The sequence below is a fragment of the Notothenia coriiceps genome, unplaced genomic scaffold, assembly GCF_000735185.1.
Source record: "Notothenia coriiceps isolate Sejong01 unplaced genomic scaffold, NC01 NC01_scaffold00011601, whole genome shotgun sequence".
NCBI classification, from domain to species: domain Eukaryota; kingdom Metazoa; phylum Chordata; class Actinopteri; order Perciformes; family Nototheniidae; genus Notothenia; species Notothenia coriiceps.
In genome coordinates, this window is record NW_011344302.1 from 62,738 (window position 1) to 86,344 (window position 23,607).

A 23,607-nucleotide genomic window follows, 5' to 3' on the forward strand; every position below is an offset into this window, starting at 1 on the left:
ATGACTCTGGTGCTTTTGTCGAAGGCTTTTGTAGTTTTTGCTTTCTTTCCGTCAACAAGTGGCACAACAAACTGTTTGGCAAGTACTATAAAAACACTATTCTGTTAATAGGGTGAGAAAAGAACAGTGCAATAGAGTGCCTTTGTTAGAGCAAACCTTATCTTCCATTCTAGATAAGGTCTGTTGTAAATGATCATACAAGGAACTTCCATTGAGGTGCTGTCCACCAACACCTCAATGGAAACATGCCACTGCAGTCTTTATGTGATTTGTGCAGTGTATATAGTGAAGATCAGTCTTGCATATAATTAGATGAATGATCAAAAATTGAAATAGGGGAAAGGTGGGCAGCAGCATACTATCCAGTTTATAGACAGTACCACAAACTATGGAGACATTTGAAGGTTATATTTTACATATTATTGGTCAATATTATCATAAATAACAGGATAATCATCAGTCAATGTTATCATGAAGAGATGGATAATCATCTATTAACAGCTGGCCACCAGCTCTCAGTTTATAGACCTACAACCATGACAACTGTCAGCTGATAGTCTAGTCTCAGCAAGGATGGCCTTTGAAGGATGACCAGAGTGTGTCTGTTTTCCTCCATGACAATACCAGTCATCCAATTCAAGGTTTGAGATTTAAGGAAGCCTTCTCTGCATTTCAACAAGCAGGCTTGAGGAATAATGTATACATAACTGGTTTATCTTAACATGCTATATTCTCTGTTTGGCAAACATAAAACAGCCCGTCTGTCACTTTCAAGTATTAGTTTATATAAGTTTATTTTTGGTGTATAGCCTGCACACATGTCATGCTGTCAATAATGTGTTAAAACCCCACCACAAAGCATTCACAGATGTGATTCAAATAAATGCACCTACGGGTTTCTTTCATTTTCACCGGAACGTTTTGTGCTTTTCAGAGATTTGGTGTAATTTCCAAAACAACAGTTAATTCAAAGCAAAACAAGTCGATGGTGATGCATGGACCTGCTTAAATTCCTAAAAAACAAACATGGAGATTAGCACCGCATCCATCTCAAATCTTAACAGGATTAAATTACATAGGAGTTAAATGGGGATAGTAATCTGATTAGTGAAGTGGTGAGAAAATGAAAACGCCGAGATGTTGGGTGTAGATCACACTAATCCCTCGTCCGTCGAAGGGCTGAAGGTGCTCCGCAACAAAAGATGTGACTGCTGCTGCTGCTGCTGTTGTTGCAGTGCAGCTGTTACGTTACTGATATCGGAAGGCATTAAAATATACTCTTATTGTGTTGACTAATACTTTAAATGGTACCAGACTGCGCTATATTAGATGTAGGCACTGAGTGGATAAGGAAGCAGTAATTGCAAACAGGCAGACATGTGACGTTACAGCTGTTAGCCCAAAATACAGACAGCTGCTTACATTGTTAGTGACTACCTATTATAAACAAACAGAAACATGATTTTGATGATTGTATAACTGATTTAAAATGTGTTTTTTTGGATTTAAGTGTTTTTGTACACTTTAAAATTTTACTGAATGAATGGGGCTTTGAATACATTACATTCTAAATGTAAACATGGCACAACATTTAACTTCCTCCAAACAAATAAAATAAATAAATACAAAATATACAAAAAATATATATATGAAACACAAAAAAATACATTAATTGAAGAACAACAAGGTTTGAAAACAGACAAACACACACACCAATTCCGGGTGATTTTGTGGCTCTGCATATTTACAGAGCTTCGTAAATTGTGCTTTGGTTGAATTGTTTTTTCGAATTCACTGAATTAATAACATAGGACTCAAGTCGGACAGCACCAGAATGGGACCTCAACGACGCTGCGCTACGCAGCTAGCCGTAATGCTAGCATGTTGTAAGCCCCCCCCCCACACACACACACACAAGCACAGAAGCAGTAACAAACAAAGACTCTTACCTGAATTGCTTTCGAGTCAGCGTCTCATTCAACGATATCAGGGTTATGAGCAGTTTGTTAGTATCCAAAAAAAACGTGTCGAGAAGCGGGCATCAGCTAGCTTTGCTTGAGGTTAGTTCAATAGGGGTGTGCTAGTTAGCAGTTAGCTAATGCTGCCCCATTAAAGAGCAACTCGAAGCTGGCCCAGTTCGCACATTCTCCTCAGCAGAGCCGTCTTCAAGTTGTTTTACGTTGTCGTCCCCCGCACGTAAAAGTATTCAGCTCACATAAAGACAACTAACCGAACGGGATGAAATTTGAAAAAAATGGTCCTTAATTTGTAAAGACTTAATGACACAAGAGCATTCAAAAAAATCCAAAATGTCCACGACATTCAGCAAGGAAATACAAAAGGCAAAAATGCGAGGCAAAGCGAAACCTTTTCATGTAAAGTACGCCGCTCCCAGATGTTTTCACTCATAATTTCGTTTCCTTTTTGCTATGAAAGAGTCGAGTGAAGCTACATTGAGGCTGTTAAGAGCAAACATGGAGCGGTGGGTTTCTTCTCTGCGACCTCTGTGCCTACATGTAGGAGGAGGCTGTCCACCAGAAGTCTCCTTCCAGCTGCACCGAGCCCCGCGGTGATGCTTTCACTATCTCTCCCTGACACTTTTAATGAATCCCCGTATCACCCATCCATTTGCTCGACAACATTTTCTTCCTATCTGATTAGGTTAAGGAAGGTAATCATACTGACTAGAAGCAATGGCAAATAAGACATTTTATTAAACAAACCTACAACCATAAAGGTGTTTGCACTATTTACAACAGTCTCACCATTCATGGCAGTCAAATGTACATTATTTCATTTAAAAAAAAAAATTTTTATCAGAGAAAGTGTTATCCAACGATAAAATGTATCTTTCTTTACTATTTCGAAGTACAATTCCAGTTTATGCTATCTTGTGGTGCCCCCTGGTGTTTGCAGGAGAATTTTAAATAATGCAAACCTTTTTGTGATTATAAACACATTTTCTTAATCAGTTTCTTTAAATATTTCCTACAAGAGCCTAATCCCCTTTAAAGGAGGGAAGTTAATGCAACACATGTATTTACAATAAGGTTTTGTAAGCAATTTTGCCCTAGTACGTGCAGTTTTGAGATTCTAGACTGCATAAGAATCTCCGAAAGTTAACCATAGTGTCCTACGTATTACCGCCTGTCTGAATCTGTATGCTTATTCTAATACATATTTCAGTCTAATGGAAATTTGACAGGACAACAAATTCAAAGATGCAATAACAATTGTGTTCTGCATATCCACCTACATAAGCTATTGGTAATCTATAAATTAAAAAAATCATGATCAATTAAAACAATTAAGAAACAATGTCTTTTTACAATGGTAACATGCAGCTGTGCACACACAACTATGCCTTTTCACAGAAGAAATGTTTACATGTCACAGTAGAAAACAGGTGGTGTTAATAATTAAATGAATGCTGACTTATTCACATTTAGCTGCTTGTTTTCATAGTCATAGGGTCATAGGTTTGTGCATGGCGTCTTTTGCTTTAGCTAAGTAGGACACTTAAATATAACAAAATCATTGTAAATATAATTATTAACACTTACACAATTGTACATGCAATCATGAGGATCCTTCATGATTTACAGTTTATTTATTTTTTACCAGCAGGTAGAAATTATCCAGTCTTCAATACACTTCAAGAAAAGTCTTTTTTTTAAGGTCGATCTTCATACAAAAAGTACAAAAATATTAAATAGTTTGACAAAAAAACAGTTCTACAGTATATATATCAAATTACAAAGTCTGTGTTTTCTGTGACTTAATCAGTCCTTTGCTCTGAAAGAAGGCGTCCTGGCAGGGGTCACGGCCGAGGAAGGTTTTCAGCATGTCCATGCCGTCCTCAGATCCACCAGCTTCCAGGATCACTCTTCTGTACTCTTTTCCAACCTAATAAATATATTTTAAAGTGAGATGTGTGCTTACAAGAAAATGTATATGATATATTGTAATAATCACACCTACCTTTGGATTCATAATGCCTTCCTTTTTAAAACGGCTAAAATAAATGTCCATGGAGTAAACTTCACTCCACAGATAGCTGTAGTACTGTCCATCATATCCTCCAACCAAGTGGCTAAAACTGGCAGTCATATTGGTACCTGCAGAGAACAGAGCTTTGTTATTACATCAAATACAGCTGACATTCACAGAATCAATCAAACACAAAGAGCTTTTCTGTCCATTTTAAATGTAACAATGCAAGTATTTATCTTTTATAGAGACAATTGATAAATAAATGCTCTCAATCACTGAGAAAAATGTTAATGCATATATTTCTCTAAATATATGCGTAATAGAAAAAATAACCTTGCAAATCTACTGTTGCTAAAGTAACTACTGACCTGGTGTAGCGGGAACACCCAGGATGTCCTTGCAGTGCTTTGCAAACACCTCAGCTGTATCAGCATCTGGACAACTGTGTAGAGACTGATCAACTTGACCAAGGACTACCTGGCGCAGGTTCATCAGTCCTGAAGAGAATAGAAAAGTCAGAGACCCTTGATTTCTCTATAAATGTTCTACACATTTATTTTTTGAATGAACAGAAAACTCCAGTTTCTCACCGGTATTGGCAACTCTAGATGCAATCAGTTTGTCGAGCAGATTGTCTGGGATTGGGCTGCCATCCTTGTAGTGGCGGGACATTCTCCTCAGAGGCTCCTTCTCCCAAACCCAGTTCTCAAGCATCTGCGACGGCACCTCCACAAAGTCTGTCTCCACCAGGGTTCCACTGAATTCTGAAAAAGTGGTCTGTAACAAACACAGGACAATCTCCATCACTCTAATTCATATACAATACTATATTAAACTCACACAAAGCTGCTGATATTCAAAGTGACCTACCTTAGAACAGATCTCATGCATAACATGACCGAATTCGTGGAAATAAGTCTCCACCTCATGGTGTTGGAGGAGGGAGGGCCAACCTTTTCTGGGCTTGGTAAAATTAGCCACCATGGCCGCCACTGGAAGCCTGCGTTTTCCATCAGGTCCCCTGCAGCCGGGCTGCAGTCCAAAGCACGCTGCATGGCCATACTTCCCCTCCCTGGTGGAAGATGAAGTTACACAGTCAGACAGCAGGCTCAATCAGAGCATTGATAGTAATGACATTACAAAGATTAAGGGCTATTGTCACCGATAGCCTTAATATTTTGTTATAATTGTGAATGAACTGATTAGAGCTATACGATAGGTTGATCAACAGCAAATGGATCAGCAATTATTTTCCAAATTAAATTAATCCTTTTTCAAGCACAAATGCCCCAGTTAGGGCTTCTGAAAATATGCAGTTAAAAAAAAAATTGGATAATGAATGAAATAAGTTTGGATTTTAAACTGTTGGTCAGACAAATCAAGACATTTACATATAATTGGAATGTTCATAATTGTATGACATTATATAGATGATAAAATCAATCAAAGAATCAAAAATGTATCAGGACATTAATCGCTACACTTGTTAGCTGCAGTCCTACAGTGACACTTTCTTTACCTCGGATGCAAGTCCATGTAGAACTGGCCGATCTCCTCTCCAGTTTCAGTGTCCCGGGCAGAATAAAGCTTGACATTTTCATGCCACACATTAGCGTGTTCCACCTGTGTGAATGTGAGACCCAGCAGCTCCTGGTAGATACCAAACAGTCCCTCTGTCACCACGTCAAGAGGGAAATACTCAATGAGTTTGTCTTTGTTCACAGCAAACTTGCACTGCTCCACTTGATTCATGTAGTAGGGTAGGTCCCAGGCATTGATCTGTCCATCATACTGGAAGCCCTTCATCAAGCACTCACGCTTCTTCAGTGCAAGAATATATTTCCTCTCTTTGATTCCAATGGGCTTTAGTGTTTCATAGAAGGTATCTGTAGAGTTAGAACAAAAACAAGATAAATAAATGTGCCAAAAAGTTTCAAATCATGTCATTATGGTTTTTTTCTATATGTCTAATTGTAAAGCACAAAGTCTCAGTCCTTTCTCAGATCTGGGATCTTGTTTGTATCTAAAACTACTATTAATTACTACTTTTTAAAAAGATCATCAATTATCTCTCGTTTATATGGATTTGTAATACAATAACAAGCCACTGACAACACTCAGTCTGCCATTTTTCACTTGTGATATATGACACTGATCATGAAGGCTACATGACACCACATAGGAGGCATGAAGTACAACATTTACAACGTTACACTCAACAGGCATGAGGTGTAGGGTTTCTGTCTAACAGTTGAGCCCACCCATCTGTCCAATGAAGTTGATCTTTGTAATGCAAAGCGGTTAAAAGATGGTCTCGTCTTAAATTACATGTCTTTCATGTGTGCGTGTGCCTGTGTGGTGCTACGTCAAAGCTGTCATACCTAAGAAGTCAGACACATTGCCTGCATTCTTGGCCATGTTAATCTCCAGCACATAGTTCGCATGGCTAGTGTAACCAAGTAAATCTGCAACCTTTGCCTTCAGCTGTATCAATTGTTCCAGGATTGCTGTGTTAACCTGAAATAAAAGAAAGTGGAAGAAAGAGATATGCAGATCAAATAATGGTTACAATTTGAAGAATCTCTATTTTAGTCCTGGTTGCTTTGGCGACATGTGTGGTAACAGCAGGTGCAGCAAAAATATACAGAAGAGCAGCTGGAGTATCTGTTTACAGTGCAGCATAACAAACTCATATTGTTTTAATAAAGAAATCACTCAATTGCTGGCACTCTTCCATGAGAGTTACAGCAAGGGTCTGATTTCAGGCTGCAAAAGTAGCTTTCCACACTGCAGCGTCATGTGAGCAGTGTGCAACCTTTCACCTGCAACTGTGAAGGAAACAGCTCACTGAGGTTGCTTGCTATTGTTTTACATTGTGTTTCACCACGTAAATACTTTTAATTGGCAAGCAGCAGCGGGAAATAACTGGTTTACATTAGCAGTCATTTAATACAGCTACGGCTCCTGGAGAGTGAACAGTAAACAGTACAGCAGATATAAATGAGATGGAATAACTAACGGATATACTAGTGCATGCATGACCTCCTCGGATACCCTTGTGTGTATGTCTGTAATACTATTTGGGCAAGTATTTGTATGAGAGAGAGTTTAGAGAGGTTATATTTGAGACTTTTAGCATACAGTAGTAATTGCAAGTGACAGCACTATTTCTGCAGGTGAACAGTATATGGATGAACTGAAGTTGAAACAGACAGTTCTCACTGGGTTCAGGGAGGTGTAGGAAGCACAGATTTGTTATCGGACTCCACTCACGTCTTTACACCTGCTGTGAAAAGCTGTTTCCATCTTCCTCCTGGTCTCAGGGTTATGACACCTCTTCATCAGTGGGAAGTAATGGGGATATTCAAGTGTCACTTTATACTGCCCGTTTGCTGTCTTGTCCAGTCCATCGAGGAAGCTGTTAGCAAGACCACCTTAACAGAAAGTTAACAACATCAATTTAAATCAAATCCGGCAGTCCCCCAGGCTTAGTGTATTGTGTATAGGCTTACCGAGTTCATTCTCAGAAAAAACAAGAAACGTATTGTCCTCATTCAGATTCTGGTTGAACTCTATGGAGAGTTCACATATAAGCTTGGATTTTCTTTTTATTTCCTTTAGAAAGAAAGGGAGTCATCAGGAATTATGTTTTTATATATTGTTTTCAAGTATAGTTGAAGAATTATAAGATTGGGGGGGAAAAAATATAAATACAGCCAAACATTCAAACCTAAAATTACCAAATTGCTTTCATTATACAAAACTCTTCAATGCAATTTATATGGTCAAAATTAAAGCAGCTTTACTAATTAAGTCACTTATTCTTCTTACCTCTTGCATATCTTTAGACAAGTGCAGTCCTTTCCGCTTGCCCAATGTAACAAGTCTGTCTAAGAGCCTCTTCTCTTCAGGTAAAAGGTTATCTTGGAGCTTGTTCTGTGAACAAATATTCACAAAAACCAACATCTTATTTACTCACTTGTAATTATGCTGCAAGTGAGCAAGCCACTCATTCACAGAAAAACATATGGTGTGGGCTTCCACGGAAAAGATCAGATTAAATTACTTTCCCATGCTAAAAAGAGAACCAGTGGTCGAGTCAAATAAGGTTACTGTATACACACTTCAGGCCTTGCCAATTTGTCATTGGCATAGCTACAGCTAAATGCACCAACCCCTCAACGAGCTTCAAAATCCATGTATTTTACCGTTAACAATACTTTAACACGATTATCGAGTTGACTGGGTGTTTTACTAGCCTAACTCCCCTCATGTCGTGATGTGTATGTTCAAGTGGATGTGATATGAGGCGTACCTGCAGCGCTATGATTCGCTGGAAAACATCTTCCCTCATACTAATCTCCACGTCAAACTCAGACAGTTTCTTGTCGGCCTCTGTGCTCGCTGCCCGAACCTCTTTAGAAGGACAGACGTACTGGGGGAAATCAAGCACATGGAGCGATGCTAAGGGAACAGAACAGACAAAAAGACAGCATTAACATTGTGCCAGATAGGAAAATGCATGAAGTAACCCATTCTGTTTGTAAAATGTAATCTTCTTAAATGTTTTATGTAAGGGACTGCGGATGGAAATGAGCTCAAAGCTAAATCTGGCACTGTTACGCTTGACACATTTTAGTGTTTTAAGTGTTCATTACTGTGCATTGTCCCTGCCAAATAAACGATTACAAAATAAAATAAATAAATGAAAGATGTTATTATTACATATATTTTTTTCTCAAAAGATCCCATTAAAAGACCAAATCCACACTTTCACACCCACTATGTTTTCAAGCTGAAAACCGAAACCTTCAAAAATCTGTAAAAATAAATTATTGTGTGTTTGTCTGGGACTATTTTCAGCTGGGGTATAATACAAATGTTTTGCTATAATACGTAGATGTACAGTATATGTGACTGAACGTATAGGCTACTTTACTTCATGGTAATAATGCAAAGTGTCACGTCGTTTAACAATGAGGCCCATTTATGTGTTTTATATAGCTTAAGGACAACAATGGAGCATATTGGCACACGGTTCTTATCAACAAGAAACATGTACATTATCACCAGATTTATACCTCAACACTTACATGCATAATCCAGTTTGGCATGAGCCAAGGCTTTCAGGGTGTTTTCAACTGAAACATGTTCTATCTTTAGAGACCCGATGTCATCATAGACAGCTTTTACTCTTTTTATCAAGCTGTCTGTAGAGGTCCGGATATCATCCGGGGTCAGGTCCCATCTCAAAGCGCATCTCTTATTTCCTGCCAGGGAACAGTCTCTGGCAGATATCACAGATCCATTCTGGATGGTGGTTCTCAGCAGAGGATTGGAGACGCTGTAAAACATTAGACTTCTCAGTTTCAACTTTGAATCAGAATTACAGTTCAGATTGAATTTAACAGGTGACACAAGGCCACTGTAAGCGGTTAATTATTCAAGGTCACACTTGAAACGTGCTCTGCATTTTTTCCATGCTAAGAGGGAGCCTTTTCCCACTCAGGGTCGAGTTTCATAGCATGACAGCGGAAGCCTTTCAAAACAAGATCATAAATAGTAAGGGCGGCAGCTGTGACAAACCACTGCCAAGACTTATAAACATTTCAGCGCTTTCCTTTAAAGAGCAGGAGTGAATGGAGCATTATTTTATCATCCTTTTACTATGATTAACAGGTGGTAAATGAAATAACAGCAACCATTGTTGGAGATTTGAGGAGTAAGTTAATGAAGCAAATCACACCGGTGTTAAATTAACAGTCTTAACATCATAGGCCTATGCAGAATCATACCTGTACAGCACGCGGCACATAACTCTTAACGCACACATGCCAGCGGTTCATGCGTTCTCCGTACAAACAAAAAGCCCCTTTCTGTTCCTCTTACTGTGGCTCAGTCCAAACCATTCTGTGCAGGGACAGAGGCAGCAGCAGCAGCAGCAGCAACAGAGCAGGCACCCTCTCCTCTGAAATGTGGAAAAGGCTCCTTGTTTCCGCTTTTAAGGCGCAGGCGCAGAAGATGCGATCAAATCCGACACAAGTCCTCATGACGCGGCGGCACAGACAGCTGGAAAAGAGCTCAGGTAGGTGGGCGGGGGGTTCCGAGTGGCATCCTTTGACACAATGTTATTTATAAATGTGATTTATAGTGCTACTTAGGTGATTTGAGATCCTTTCCTCCCTCTCCTCCTGCATGTTTTGCTGCCCTGACAGCAGGTTGTGATTGTTTCAGCCTCACAATCTGCACAGTGGCGATCAGCGGATATTATCCTAAAGACAGGCTTTATGACAAACAGCTGCATGCGCCAGTGGTTGTGTTTTCTCGAATGCATTGGATTTAGGCTATTCAATAATAATGCTTGCGAAATGAATAAAAACACACATCGTCTCCTGATTACCATCTCCATGATGGTATTACACCACAGCCTCCGCATCACTGCATGTCCGTGTGTCAGTCTATGGTGTCAACACACCGAGGAGGAGTGGGTGAGCCCGAATAAGCCTAGCAACGCATGGCATCAGGGTGATGGAGATATGAGGCAGTGTGTGTTTGTTTGTTTGTTTGTTTGTGTCTGCGATGTATTTTCCTCATAGAGTCTGTTTACATTTTGGTTGCTGAGCCAATCTCTGTGGAACTGCTTCGGTCAGACAGATGAAAAACGGCCATCTTTTTAATGGAGCAATCTTTTTTTTGTTGGTGTGTATAGTATACAATAATAATTTAGCTCTCATCCACCTCTGAGTTGTCTTGGAAACAAGAACCATGCACCGACAGCATCATTTCTTATTTTGCCGGAGTTAATAGAATAACTAAATCAACCTGTTAGCAGCAGGACCCCGGGGCAACAATCTGCTATTGAGCCAATATTGTGGTCATTTCATTTTAGTGAGCAATGGGTTTAAACACAGAGCTCCTTGCGTCCCCTGCAGGGTTCACATTAGTCCATGTGTTATGCAAACTTCTTAACCACTGCAATTTATTAATAACCAACAATCATTTGAGTTGTAGTGAATCTTGAAGATTATTTTGAGGCCTATGTTAATGACTATAACAACATAACCAACACTGTTTAAGAGTTGGTTGGGATTTGACATAATTCAACAAACCATACAAAACCCATATGCCTATTTCACCACCACATACCATATATCAGGATTGTGCAGGGACTTTGACTATGAATGAATGTGCCTTGATCAATAATGGAAACCTGTGACTTAGAAAAGGGATCATTTCCGATCCAAAGATCAGCCACTTGAGAGCGCACCTGTTCATATTCAGATAGAAATGTGAACCTGTTAATCAAACTAGTAGGAAAAAGGGTATGGAACATGAGTTTGAAATAATTTATCATGGCATTTATTTGTTGCTGGGTTAGGGAGAGGGTTGAGGCTAGGGTTTGGGTTAGGGTTAGTGAATATTAAGAATCTCAATAGAGATATTGAAGACATTTATTCACTTAAACCCACAAATATCTAGCAGGTGCTCATTGACAAATCGACCTAGTATCGATGTTGTATCTGACTGAGGTTTACTAGATAACTTTTGTTGACCCTGGATGTTTGCATCTGACCAACAGTTTAACCATAAGTTTATATTGCATTATTTATAATGTGGCAACTTTTAGCTATTCATTATCTTACCATGTGTTTTATAAAGGGACACCCTATGAATAAATACAGTCATTCTTTTGTGGTTGTCTTTTCTGTTCCATCCCAAACAACTTCCTGTCTGCAGCAGTTTCCTGATAAAAATGGCAGTGGAGAAGCGTCTGGCATTCTCTATTGTGCAGTTCCTACGAGATCAAACACATCAGGGTGCTTTGAATTCTGATGAGCAGGAGAGCCTCGAAGGTATAGGCCATCTCGCTGTGCATCTACACTTCACAAATATAGGACAACATGCTTCAGCTTTCAGCAGAGTAATGCTTTTATCCCACTATCCTTATAAAGTGAGAATAAAAGATAAAGAATCACACTAGACTGGGAATTAGGGCATGGTGTTCAGTACTTGTGGTGGTGTGTTTCATCCTATGTAAACAGATAGAAAAATGTCTCACTCTGAATGAGCAGCCAAGCTCTGACTCACCATCCCACCAGAACAATACTGTGATGACCAATTTTTTAGCTGGCAACTTAAAATCTCAGAAATGTTATTTATCTGGTCAACATCTTTCTGTGAATGCAGTTGCCATACAGTGTTTGGAGACAACCTTTAAGATCGGCTCCAGTGACTCCCACCTCGCTGTGCCACAGCCCCTGACAGAAATATTCCTCAACTCCCTGCTTAAGGTGGGTGATGCACCATCCATGACTTAACATATGAAGGAGGTACGATATTTCATCATTATGTATGGCACATAAAAACTCAAAGTCAACACTATAAGCCTTTCTTATGGCAGATATATATTGTCAATATAACTGTTACTACATCTTTGTGTACACCTGTGCATGCTGGCTCACATGCCATTAGGTAATGGCCAGCATATAGAAATCCTTAATACAATGAGTTACACCTGCTTTCCCTCCTGTTAAGGTCAACATCTCTTGTTTACAATTCAGTCACTATTCACTTAGAAGTAATGACTCTTTTATTTTTTTCATTTACTTAGAATGACAATATTACCATACCAGAGACCTCCCCATCTCCAGAAGACATTGAAAGAGCGGAGCAACTTAAAAATGAAGGTAAAGTCAAACGTTAATTGTTACTATAACTAAAACTTTGCATTCCTCTGTAGCCTTCCTGGTAGCACCACAAAGTGCTTGTGCTCTGATAAAGAAAAATAATACAGAAGAGGTTACTAGGTAACTAGAAGATAAATATAGAGACAGTATGCCTATAAATGAAATTCTGATGATATCCATGACAACATTGAGACCTTTACCATGAATATATCTTACTGTTGATATCACGTTCATCCCAATATGAATTATTATTTGTACATCAATTGTTGATACATTTGCATCATTTATTTAAAAAAGCCATGACAAAAAGCAAAACTGTGATGCATCTATTATAACTTTGGCAAAAAATGCTAAACAACATGTTTTTTTCCAACCCTAACCCCTACCCATTTTCTTTTCAGGGAACAACCACATGAAAGAAGAGAACTACAGATGTGCAGTGGAGTGCTACACAAAGGCCATTGACCTGGACCTTAGAAACGCTGTGTACTACTGCAACAGGTCTTTACAACTGCAAGCAACAGGATTTACTGTCAATGTTCTCCACCTAACTTGTACTGGTTTACATATTATATACTACAGCACACAAGCACATTTGAACAGGAGAACTAAATTGTTGATTAAATCCCTTCCTTGTGTTATGTATGTACAACGCACAGTTATAAAGTTAAGCATGGGGTCTGAATGTAACCCTCTGCAGGGCGGCGGCTCACAGTAAACTGGGAAACTACACAGAGGCAACTGGTGACTGCGAGAGAGCCATTGGGATTGATCCTACCTACAGCAAAGCGTACGGGAGGATGGGGTGAGTTTCATGTTAGGCGTTATTAAAACAAGGATTTTTCTGTCTCAATGATATTTCAAGCTCTGAGAAAATGCGGTCTGTGTCTTTATTTTGTGGCTGCAGTCTGGCTCTGACAGCCATGAACAAGTATCCAGAGGCAATCTCCTTCTTCAAGAAAGCTTTGGTATTAGATCCAGATAATGATACCTATAAATCCAACCTGAAGATAGCGGAGCAGAAGCAGAAAGAAGCAAGCAGCCCAGTGAGTAAAAGCAAGCTGTCTTTACCTCATTTTATTATGTAACATTAGTTATGTCCCATCAAAGCTTACATACATATCCGAGTCATGTTTATTTTGACCTTTTTAATGTGCGCCACAGATAGCTGCTGGATTGGGTTTCGACATGGCTAGTTTAATCAACAACCCTGCCTTCATCAGCATGGTGAGTCTGAATGTATGCACTGCACATAAAGCCTGAGAGGTTAGCGCTGTTTAGCAAACATTTGTCCTGGAGACAGGTGTTGTATGCTTGTTTTGTCTCTGTGAAGGTTAGACCAGATTCTTTTGTCCTAATTAGCCCCATGAGTGACAGTTAGCCCATTAATCAACCGGATTATTGTGGAGGGGAGGGCACAGTGCCTGGGTTTCTGACAGCGCGGACTCGTTAAACGATGACACAAGGGAACGTCTGCCAGGACAAGAACGCTTCTACAAGCATACCAGAGTTTACTGCAGCAACAATGACAACATACATCTAAATCATCTGTCCGTATACAGCTGTACCGCACTAGATAATCAGAAATGAATCGTCCTTTTAATACATCTATGAAAAACTAGATTTTTGTCCACAGGCTGCAAGCGTGATGCAGAACCAACAAGTGCAACAGCTGTGAGTGTCAGAATGAATTGTTGCCTTCAGAGTAAAGTGCAGAAGAAGCATGATTTGACTCCCTGTCTCTGTGTCTCTGGGGGTCAGTATGTCAGGAATGATGTCGAATGCAGTCGGGGGTCCTGCAGCAGGAGTCGGGGGACTGTCGGACATCTCCAGTTTGATTGAAGCGTAAGTACATAGAAATAGATGAAAATACTTTTGCTTGTTTATTATTCACTGTCGAGAGTTTTGAATGAGTTCAACATATTTAAATATAAGACATTAAAGTAGTTATTCAAAATGTTACAGTCTGTACGACAAATATAAAACTACAGGAATCCATTTGAATGGTTCCAGTCTAGTCTAACTATCTACTGGCACCATTTTTACATTTGTGGTACAATCCTGAGAGTGATATAGATTTTCTGATATAACTCTTGACAATAAAAAAAATGGGCACATTTCTGAAACAATGTCATATGAATATCTGATTCCGACGGGGCATGCTGCCCACTGAGGGTCAAAGCCAGTTTGTGGTGTTAGAGTACTTTCCTGCATGTATCAAGTGAAATTTGATGCAGGAGCAATGCACCTCAACTAACATTTTTCAAAACGACCTTATACACGTTGGTGGAGGCTAAAACAGAATTTAATAACTCCCTAAATTGAGGTGACATTTTCAGACCACAAACCCCTTAGATATTGAGAAGCAGTGGCTCTGTTGATAGTACTTTTTCCCACGTAGCTCAGCGTCAGAATACTTTTACTTATGTCAACAAGGTGAGGAAATAAGGCTTTTATCAAAAAGGAATTTCTTCTACTGCATATTAAAAACTAAGATATTTCTCATCTTGCTTTTTGTAAGCTATTGTTTTAAACACAGTTCTCTGGTTGGTCTGTCAGGGGTCAACAGTTTGCGCAGCAGATCCAGCAGCAGAACCCCGAGCTGATCGAGCAGCTGAGGAACCACATCCGGAGCCGCTCATTCAGCGGCAGCGCGGAGGAGCACTCCTGATCTGATAAGGTCTTTATACTTTTAAACCAAATCTTAGCTGCCCGTATATAAATATATATATCCTTAACATGTATTATTTTTATATTCCAGTCTCACATTTTTTTCTCCAAGGAAGGGCAACCATATGGCGCGATTACAATCTCTCACCCATTTCTTGAAATCAAATCCCCGGCACAGCTGGAACGAAGAGACAAGGATCGGGTTGAAGGCACTTTACTGTGAATAAAAACTCTGAGGCGGAGAGAGGTGAAGACCTAGAGACTGGACCATGAAATGAAGCATCCTACACATGAAGGACAAAACACATTTGAAACACTTAATCACAAAAAGAGCCAAGAAGCTTGCTTTTACATCCTGCTGAAATTGTGTTTTATATGTGCTGAAAATACTGCCCGCTTCACGTTATGAGTTAGGGATCATTCTGTTTATTCATGATACTTAGAGAGTAGGGAGGACTGCAGGAAACATTCAGCGTGTGTTCATAGAAAAACACACCAGGTTTATATTGCATCCAGTTCAATATTATTTTTGTAGACAGCATAGGCTCTACTTGTGTATTGAAAACACGTTGGACTCACATCACTGCTTTTCAACAAGTACTACTTAACTGTTGATTAAGACAACAATGTAATTGTATAGCAGTGTTTGCAGCCTGCATTATGTTGTTACTGCACTTTATCAAAGATTAAATATACCCCCTTTAAGCATATTTAATTGTTCATTAACTAGAGTACTAAGATTGATCATTTTGCATGCTCTTAAATCTGGTATTTGAGATCAGATGCTTTATGGAAACAAATAGGTATATGCTAGGGCAGCACAATGTTTTGTCCAAAACATGTGAATAAATGTCTTGAAATCCAGCAACGTGTTTCACTCGTGCTTTTTTGTGATTGTTATACACTCACCGGCCTCTTTATTAGGTAGGCTACACCTTGCCAGTACCGGCTTCAGAACTGCTTTAATTCTTAGTGGCATATAGACTCAACAAGGTGCTGGAAACATTCCTCAGAGACTTTGGTCCATATTGAGATGGTAGTATCACCCAGTTGCTGCAGATTTGTCGGCTGCACATCCATGATGCAAATCTCCCGTTTCACCACATCCCAAAGGTGCTCTGTAGGATTTAGATCAGCAGACTGTGGAGGCCATTAGAGTACGGTGAACTCGTTGTCCTGTTCAAGAAACCAGTTGGAGATGATTTGAGCTTTGTGACATGGCGTGTTATCCTGCTGGAAGTAGCATGTGTGCAATGTGGTCATAAAGGGATGGACATGGTCAGCAACAATACTCAGGTAGGCTGTGGTGCCAAGAAAATACCCCCACACCATTACACACCCACCCCCGGCCTGAACCGTTGATACAAGGCAGGATGGATCCATGCCCTCGTGTTGTTGGGTCAAAACCCTTCTGTCCGAATGTTGCAGCACAAATCGACTCATCTTCTTTATTCCAGTTTGGTGAGCCTGTCTGAATTGTAACCTCAGTTTCCTGTTCTTAGCTGACAGGATTTCTCCCGTAGAACTGCCGCTCACTGGACGTTTTCTCTTTTTTCAGACAATTCTCTGTAAACCCTAGAGAAGGTTGTGTGTGAAAATTCTAGATCAGCAGTTTCTGAAAATAGACCAGCCCATCTGGCACCGACAACCATGCCACGTTCAAAGTCACTTAAATCACCTTTCTGATACTCTGTCTGAACTTCACCAGGTCGTCTTCACCATCTCTCCATGTCTAAATGTAGACTATTGAGTTGCTGCCATGTGATTGGCTGATGAAATAGGTGTACCTAATAAAGTGGCCAGTGAGTGTATTATGACTTGTGTTAAATCTTTACATAGCGGGTTATTATGGTGGCCGACAGGTGCAAAGTTTACAACGGCCCAAAACACTTCCATTAGTAGAACGCTTTCCAGCACAATGCTAATACAAAAACACACATTTGCCAAACCAAATGCAAATGAAGAAACATCTCCACCAACTTGACAACACATTGCAGCATTTAGAAACAATCACCAACATTCGCACCATTTACAAAAAGTGTTGCATAAGCAAAGGATTGCAAATACAAAATGCTGCAAGAAAATAAAAAAAACACGGAAACGGAGAAACTAAAAAGTGATGCACACAGCTGGGACCGCAGCACGTGTTGACAGTCACTGCGCATGTTTCGTCAAGTTGCGTTCCTCATTAGTTTATTGTTCCTTGCAGTGCGTTTGTATTGGCCGTAGTAAATGCATTCAAAATATACCTAACCTCCAGAGAATCCTACCACCAACAAGTTTTTTGTAAAATGTCTTAAAAGTAATATCTTGGTCAATTTACTTAAATGCTCGGGGCTTAACAGGTTAATGTATTTATCACCTTAGTATGTGTGGCAAATATGTGGTTTAAAATGTCCAAACATCCCTATAACAGATCTTTAAGAAAATATGCTCGGTGCAGTCAACAAAGGCTCCATAGAAAGCCATAGGAAATCAAAGATCACAGAGATTTTATTAACATTTATCCCCATTTACATCATTAATTTCAAAGAAAGTGATTTATATTATACATAATTCATTTAAAAATACAGTAGTATCCCATCAGGTTGCAAAAAGAGTGAAATGTGAGCTTCATGTGCAGAATCCCAAGGTTGGTCCATTCATATCTAAAATGCAAAAAAAGCCAAATAAAATGTTCTAGCACTCATTGTTGGTGTATGGGCAGACCACACACACTTGTGCGATGTCATCGTATTCGTAGGTCCTCTTCAGAAATGTGTCTGTAAGTCTCAATCCGGAAATACTCTGAAACAAAAGACGTAAAGATTATAAGAACAGCAAGAACAGCACGAGCATACGAAGCAACACTTTTCCTAAAGGTTTGGATCGTACCTGCAGACCCTGGACTGAGGAGAGGAGGATGAGGGGCAGAGAGAGGAAGGCTCCAGGACTGAGCTTCCCCAGCTGTCGCCCTGACACCCCGCACCAGTGGATGGACCGGGTGTTCATCATCTCCAGCTCCAGGTCCATCGTTCTTTCACTGCAACATGAGAACGCTGTTGGGTCATGTCTTTTTTTCTCAATGATTGTTTCATATGTTGGGCCGGGGATTTTTACCTGCAGTTGGTGATTTTACAGATAATGTCAAAAGGTTCTTCAAGGTTGACGGTGTCAGGAATCATCTCTAAAGACAGTCTGATGTCTCCATACCCTGGAGCCTGGAGAACACAGATAGAAGCATTACAGAAATAAAGATAATACAAATGAAAAAATATTACAATAAATCATTTCTTTCTCCTGTGTTGATGACCTCATAAAGATGACCAACGTTTTTTTTTTAAGGATAATCTTTCAATGCTTCTTAAATAAAAAATTATTTTGCAAAAAGAATTGCAATTGTTTTGTTGTTGTAATACTCAATTCAGCCACAAGAGGCTGACGGTTACCCCACTACTCCATGTTCTACAAAAACACATTCATGTTCTCACTTGAAACATGATCTTTATGAAAATGATTGAAATGTAAGTAACTAAGAAAGATTTGAACCATAACCCTAACCTACTAAAATAACCCAGATAAGGTTCTTTTTTAAATCAGACTTAAAGAATGGACGCCATATTTGTTCACTGGATGTTCTGAATGTTGGCAATAGTGGACAATAAATAAAAGAGTCCTAATACCATTCTTTGCAGCTGACTGGTCTGTAGCCTCCCTCTCTCCCCGAGGTTGGTCTTCCACACGATGTCCAGCTTCCCGATCACCGTCACTCCCTTGATGACTCCAGCTTTCTCTGCATACTCCGGCTTTGGTTTCAGGCAGTACAGGTACTGCCGCGTGTCCATGGGCTGCAGGTAAGACATTTTCCCAAATGTGGACTCTCTGGAAGTTCAAAGATCGGGTTGAGATTTGAGTTTAAAAAAGCTGATGTGGTATACCTTAACAATAAGGAATATACATGTAAAGCTGATTTTACCCTTCATCTCCCCCTGCCACCGTGTTGAGCTCGGTGACGTTGTACATCATGGAGGGCTCCAGGGAGACCTTCTCCATGAACATGGGAGAGGTGGTGATGTTCTGGATCTGAGCCTCCAGGAACACTTCATCTGTCTGCAGCGGAGAAGCCTCCAGTCACTTACTCATATGTGTTGCTCACCATCAAGCACAAACACGTTATCTCCAAGGTGAACTGAGCAACATGTACACTATAGAGTGGTAAACCCTACTGTGCTAAAGGACAGGTCCACGTCTGTTCATGTCTCATTCACACACCCATATGTTCATTTCAACAGTTGTCCTTTTCCTCCTGCACATAATGATATAAATCCAACGATGCCTTTGTAGTCTATACAGAGTTATACAAAACTGTATCTCCCCTATCTGGGATTAATACAAGTTGATCTTAAAACAAGTGTGCAAAGTTATTAATATAATATGACTCTTGTTTTACTATCCCTCTGTTGCAGCTTGGCAGGAATAATAAGGGTAAAGGTGTTAACTATACTATGACGTACCCACATGATTGAACTCAGATGACTGAAGCCTTATATTAGTGTCAAAAGGAATGGTTTTAGTCCATTGGATTTAAAAAAAAGTATGAACAGGAGGAATGACTATAACCAGCTTTAACTCTTTGAATGTACACATGAGCATGTGAGCAATGTTTTAAGATAACGTGAACATATCCTCTGAACTACTTGAAGTGTTGTGAGAGTCATAATTAATCACATGTATTGTAACATTAAACATTTAAACTTGAATAACATAAATGTAATTGTGTTATGTTTGCTCAGTGTACCTTTGAGGACATTGTTAGTGCAGTGCTGAGCAGCGTGAGTACAGTAGGGGTTGCACAACCAGAGTTTCACCAATCCACAGGTCATAAAGAGGTCTCTCAAACATCAACTCGTTTTTTCATTGATAACTAATAACATCTCATTTCAATATGAAAATGCATTTCATAAAAAAAAAGGTAAGATACTTACCTAAAGTGATATGACTTGAACTGTTTAACCTACATCTAAGATAATTGGTTCTGGTGTTTGAACAGGATTGTGGGCAACTAGTTGATGCTTTGGAAAAGTATCACTCAGTGGTCCAAACAACGCTCACATTTTGAGTGCAACCTCTACTATACAGTAAGATACAAGGAAAGGGAAGCAGAGATTAGTTCATGCCTTTGCAATCCATAACATAGGAAATGAATCACAGCCTGTTCTGAGTGAGGTTCGTGTTAAACCACAGAGCTTAGCCTCTGCTCCATGCACAGCCATTCCAAAACAAACCTGAAACCTCACCATCCATTACCAAGAATCAGATGTACTTGCTTCATTAACTCAAACATTGTAAAAGAAAAGAAAGAAGGAAATCTTGCTTTTATAATCCGTGACCGTAGCAACTCAATCGGCCTGTTGCTTTACACCTTTAACCCAGCAATACAACAATTCATATAAAGATTCAAAGAATTTAGACACCCTCATTACCGTCTGTGATGTTATCTTGATACATAAAAAATAAGAACAATCACAGAGCATCATCATCATCATTTCCCCAATGATTAGACACTGTATAATCAGAGCAATCCCCACCCACCACAATTGAACACCACAATTCAATTCAAAGTCAAAGCCCTGTGTAGGATGAGTTTGCAAGAAAGCATAAGCTACCAAAGAAAGGGCAAAATAACAAAAATGGAAAGTTCATGTCAAGGTTTTAATGTGTCTCCAATCTAGAAGGGCTTTTATCATTTTTAGAGGACTTTCCATTCTTCCACTTTGCGCCTTTCTATTGGCTGCAGAAAGTCTGCTGCACCAAAAGAGGATTAGAGAAAGCTAATGTTCAGCGATGAGAACAGAGGGAACATTTACCACAGAACTGAGGTCACTCTAATGGAGAAAATAAAATACAAGACATAATAAACAAATGAAGTTACATGCCAAAGATGATGACAATGAATAATAGCACACCACTAATATAAAAAGCTACTGGTATGAGAATGAGAAAAATGAAAATGTTTGCTGTCTCTGTGAGGAAAACGCTTGATCTCCAGCTCTTCAAACATTACACAATTCTATTTTTTACATTTCTGGAGGTACAAGGGTTTTCCAGGAGACATTCTTATAGTAGCTGCCCCCATTAGCACATAGTAATGATCCGTGCTAAAAAATCAAATATGATATGAAGCATGTTGTATTTGCTCCAGCTGTCATCCAGCACAGTTCTTCTATTTGCAGAATGGTAACAGATATACTCAGCGTGTTGACAGGAGCTCTACATGTTATGCTGTGCTGGTTGTTGAAAGCAGCTAACTTACCTCTGCATTGTAGAACTTTGTCTTCACATCCAGCGGCTTCAAAACCTGATTGAGAATAGATTGCAAACTGAACGCTGTGGTTTTCTCACACTGTAACTCCATTCGGCGGAACAATAATCAATATCCGTGGGAAAAGGACTAATCAGACTGAACGCTAAAGAAGGGAATGGCGTTTGAGCTCCGACACTGGAGATATGTCTTAAGGGAAGGGAATGGCGTTTGGAGAGTTACTTCACAAACTGAGAGACTGCAGGACACTAAGTCCACAGGGAGGATGGTAATTGCATTCGCCCTGTTGTCGGCCTGTGACATTTCTCAGCTCTCCTCCAAGCTTACACAGGAGTTTTCCAAAGTCTGCCAGCTAATGAGAACGCTCAAATATAACTCACCTGGAATTTGAAGAACTTCCGAAAATAGAGCTTTTCCCCGTACTGAGTGGTGTAGCTGACGGCGCAAACTAAACTGGGAATAGGAAGAGAGCAAAGAGACGCTTAGAAGAGAGAAACCTATGCTAGATGATTGAAGGTGCAAAGGAGGGTACATACTGGAAAACTCACATATGAGTTCCAATTTCTTTGACTTCATGGTGGATAACATCATCTATGCAGGATTCAGGTTTGAGTTCTGCCACGGCAGAGTTTGAGGCGGAGAGGTTGAGCCTCTGTGAGCTGGTCTGTAGATCAGCCTGCAGGAGGGGACATCACAGGTGGGTCAAACAGGAGGGGGAATACAACGTGCTGGAGATCTACTTTTACAGTACCTTCACAAGAATGTCCTTCACTACTTGGATGCTGTCATTGTGCACACTTATGTAACTGGAGAAGGTCTCACCCAGGAAAATATTTCTGTGTAATGCAGAGAGGTGGGAAAAGTCAAGATATTTTAACTTCAAAACAAACAGGAAGTGATTGAATGATTCTCCAACAGTTGATCAGCATTTATTACCCAAAGTTCTGCGGTAATGTGAGCATCTCTCCCAGCATTAAAGCCTCCGCTCCTTTGATGGTGGACGGGTCCTCCCTCATGAGCTGATCAAACAGATCCCCTACGGAGGGAAGAACACACAGCGTGTATACAGCCTCTGTTGATGAATATCGCTCAACATCATTATCCCTGGGCCAGAGAGAAGCAATTTAGCCAACAAACAAATAGGACTAGGAATTTGGTCAAAATGCAATATGGACAATTTCAATATCTCAATCACAGTAAGCACAGTATTATCTAAAGGCTAAATGTGTGTTTCAATATCTGATGGAAGAATTGTAGCGCTGCAGAGAGGTCCCAACCTACAAACAACCTAATAAACACCCTTTGTACAAAAGACAAACAATGATGATGATGAGGATGATGATGATGATGAATGATACTGTGAAGAAACATTTCAGAAATAATGATTCGCTCTAATATCGCAGAACAAACCACAATTGTAATATAAGTCCAAAAAGTGATTTCTTTTTGATTTGGTCGGTGAAAAAACCGTATGAACACTTATTAGAAGGATAGATGGATAGAGAGAGATGACCAGAGATAAACTGGCAAATGACTTTGTTGCAGCAGCAATGTATTCAGGCATTAACATGTTAACATCTTTAAAGGTGGACTTAAACCACAAATGATACTCAAAATAAAATGTTCTTGATCATTTAGATTTCCACAATATGACAGTAGCAGAAAACATATACATATGGTAATATATGTTTTTTACAGTTGTGTACAGTAAGTAGCAGTTGTGTACAGTAAGTAGCAGTTGTGTACAGTAAGTAGCAGTTGTGTACAGTAAGTAGCAGTTGTGTACAGTAAGTAGCAGTAAGTAGCAGTTGTGTACAGTAAGTAGCAGTTGTGTACAGTAAGTAGCAGTTGTGTACAGTAAGTAGCAGTTGTGCCAAAATGATAGCAATTACTTACAAATCGCACCAGATGATTTTTCAAAGATTTTAAATTGGAGTTTGATGTTAATTCAAGGGA

At 39.6% G+C, this 23,607-nt stretch overlaps 3 protein-coding genes across 6 annotated transcripts; 1 reads left to right on the plus strand and 2 right to left on the minus strand.

Annotated features, from left to right (window-relative positions):
• Positions 1-2,741: 2,741 nt before the first annotated feature.
• On the minus strand, positions 2,742-10,068 carry nln (neurolysin (metallopeptidase M3 family)). Of its 2 annotated transcripts, none has more exons than XM_010772729.1 (13): positions 9,883-10,068; positions 9,087-9,337; positions 8,309-8,457; positions 7,825-7,929; positions 7,506-7,608; positions 7,267-7,427; positions 6,375-6,510; positions 5,513-5,879; positions 4,864-5,065; positions 4,584-4,770; positions 4,362-4,490; positions 3,982-4,118; positions 2,742-3,906 (listed from the first exon to the last, which is right to left on the minus strand). In XM_010772729.1, exons 1-13 carry the CDS (start codon positions 10,041-10,043, stop codon positions 3,754-3,756), a joined length of 2,241 nt encoding a protein of 746 aa, XP_010771031.1. In that variant the 5' UTR covers positions 10,044-10,068; the 3' UTR covers positions 2,742-3,753. The 2 variants fall into 2 exon arrangements, with proteins under 2 accessions (XP_010771031.1, XP_010771032.1); XM_010772730.1 differs by having other exon boundaries at positions 2,743-3,906; positions 9,789-9,996.
• Positions 10,005-15,617, plus strand: sgtb (small glutamine rich tetratricopeptide repeat co-chaperone beta). Of its 3 annotated transcripts, none has more exons than XM_010772725.1 (12): positions 10,005-10,078; positions 11,731-11,846; positions 12,181-12,284; positions 12,605-12,680; positions 13,082-13,181; positions 13,381-13,485; positions 13,588-13,726; positions 13,845-13,907; positions 14,317-14,354; positions 14,442-14,525; positions 15,240-15,360; positions 15,442-15,617. In XM_010772725.1, the coding sequence occupies exons 2-11, from the start codon at positions 11,747-11,749 to the stop codon at positions 15,349-15,351; spliced, it is 921 nt and encodes a 306-aa protein (XP_010771027.1). In that variant the 5' UTR covers positions 10,005-10,078; positions 11,731-11,746; the 3' UTR covers positions 15,352-15,360; positions 15,442-15,617. The 3 variants fall into 3 exon arrangements, with proteins under 3 accessions (XP_010771027.1, XP_010771030.1, XP_010771028.1); XM_010772728.1 differs by having other exon boundaries at positions 15,463-15,617; XM_010772726.1 differs by having other exon boundaries at positions 10,015-10,078; positions 11,734-11,846.
• A 2,203-nt stretch (positions 15,618-17,820) lies between these two features.
• Positions 17,821-22,769, minus strand: trappc13 (trafficking protein particle complex subunit 13; the record flags this gene model as incomplete). The annotated part of the gene is made up of 11 exons (XM_010772741.1): positions 17,821-18,137; positions 18,225-18,372; positions 18,450-18,550; positions 19,013-19,211; positions 19,306-19,439; positions 21,197-21,214; positions 21,643-21,687; positions 22,032-22,104; positions 22,200-22,327; positions 22,403-22,487; positions 22,588-22,769. Coding segments are annotated over 11 exons (1,221 nt in total), but the record flags the coding sequence as incomplete, so codon positions are not given.
• Positions 22,770-23,607: the final 838 nt, after the last annotated feature.

Excerpts from the sequence above, each read along its gene's own strand:
- nln (XM_010772729.1), bottom strand. The coding sequence starts at position 10,043 with ATGAGGACTTGTGTCGGATTTGATCGCATCTTCTGCGCCTGCGCCTTA. Across the intron at positions 4,771-4,863 it reads TGCATGAGATCTGTTCTAAG|ACCACTTTTTCAGAATTCAG; the intron begins GTAGGTCACTTT and ends TGTTTGTTACAG. Across the intron at positions 4,491-4,583 it reads ATCTAGAGTTGCCAATACCG|GACTGATGAACCTGCGCCAG; the intron begins GTGAGAAACTGG and ends TATTCTCTTCAG.
- sgtb (XM_010772725.1), top strand. The coding sequence starts at position 11,747 with ATGGCAGTGGAGAAGCGTCTGGCATTCTCTATTGTGCAGTTCCTACGA. Across the intron at positions 12,285-12,604 it reads TCCTCAACTCCCTGCTTAAG|AATGACAATATTACCATACC; the intron begins GTGGGTGATGCA and ends TCATTTACTTAG. Across the intron at positions 13,908-14,316 it reads ACCCTGCCTTCATCAGCATG|GCTGCAAGCGTGATGCAGAA; the intron begins GTGAGTCTGAAT and ends TTTTGTCCACAG.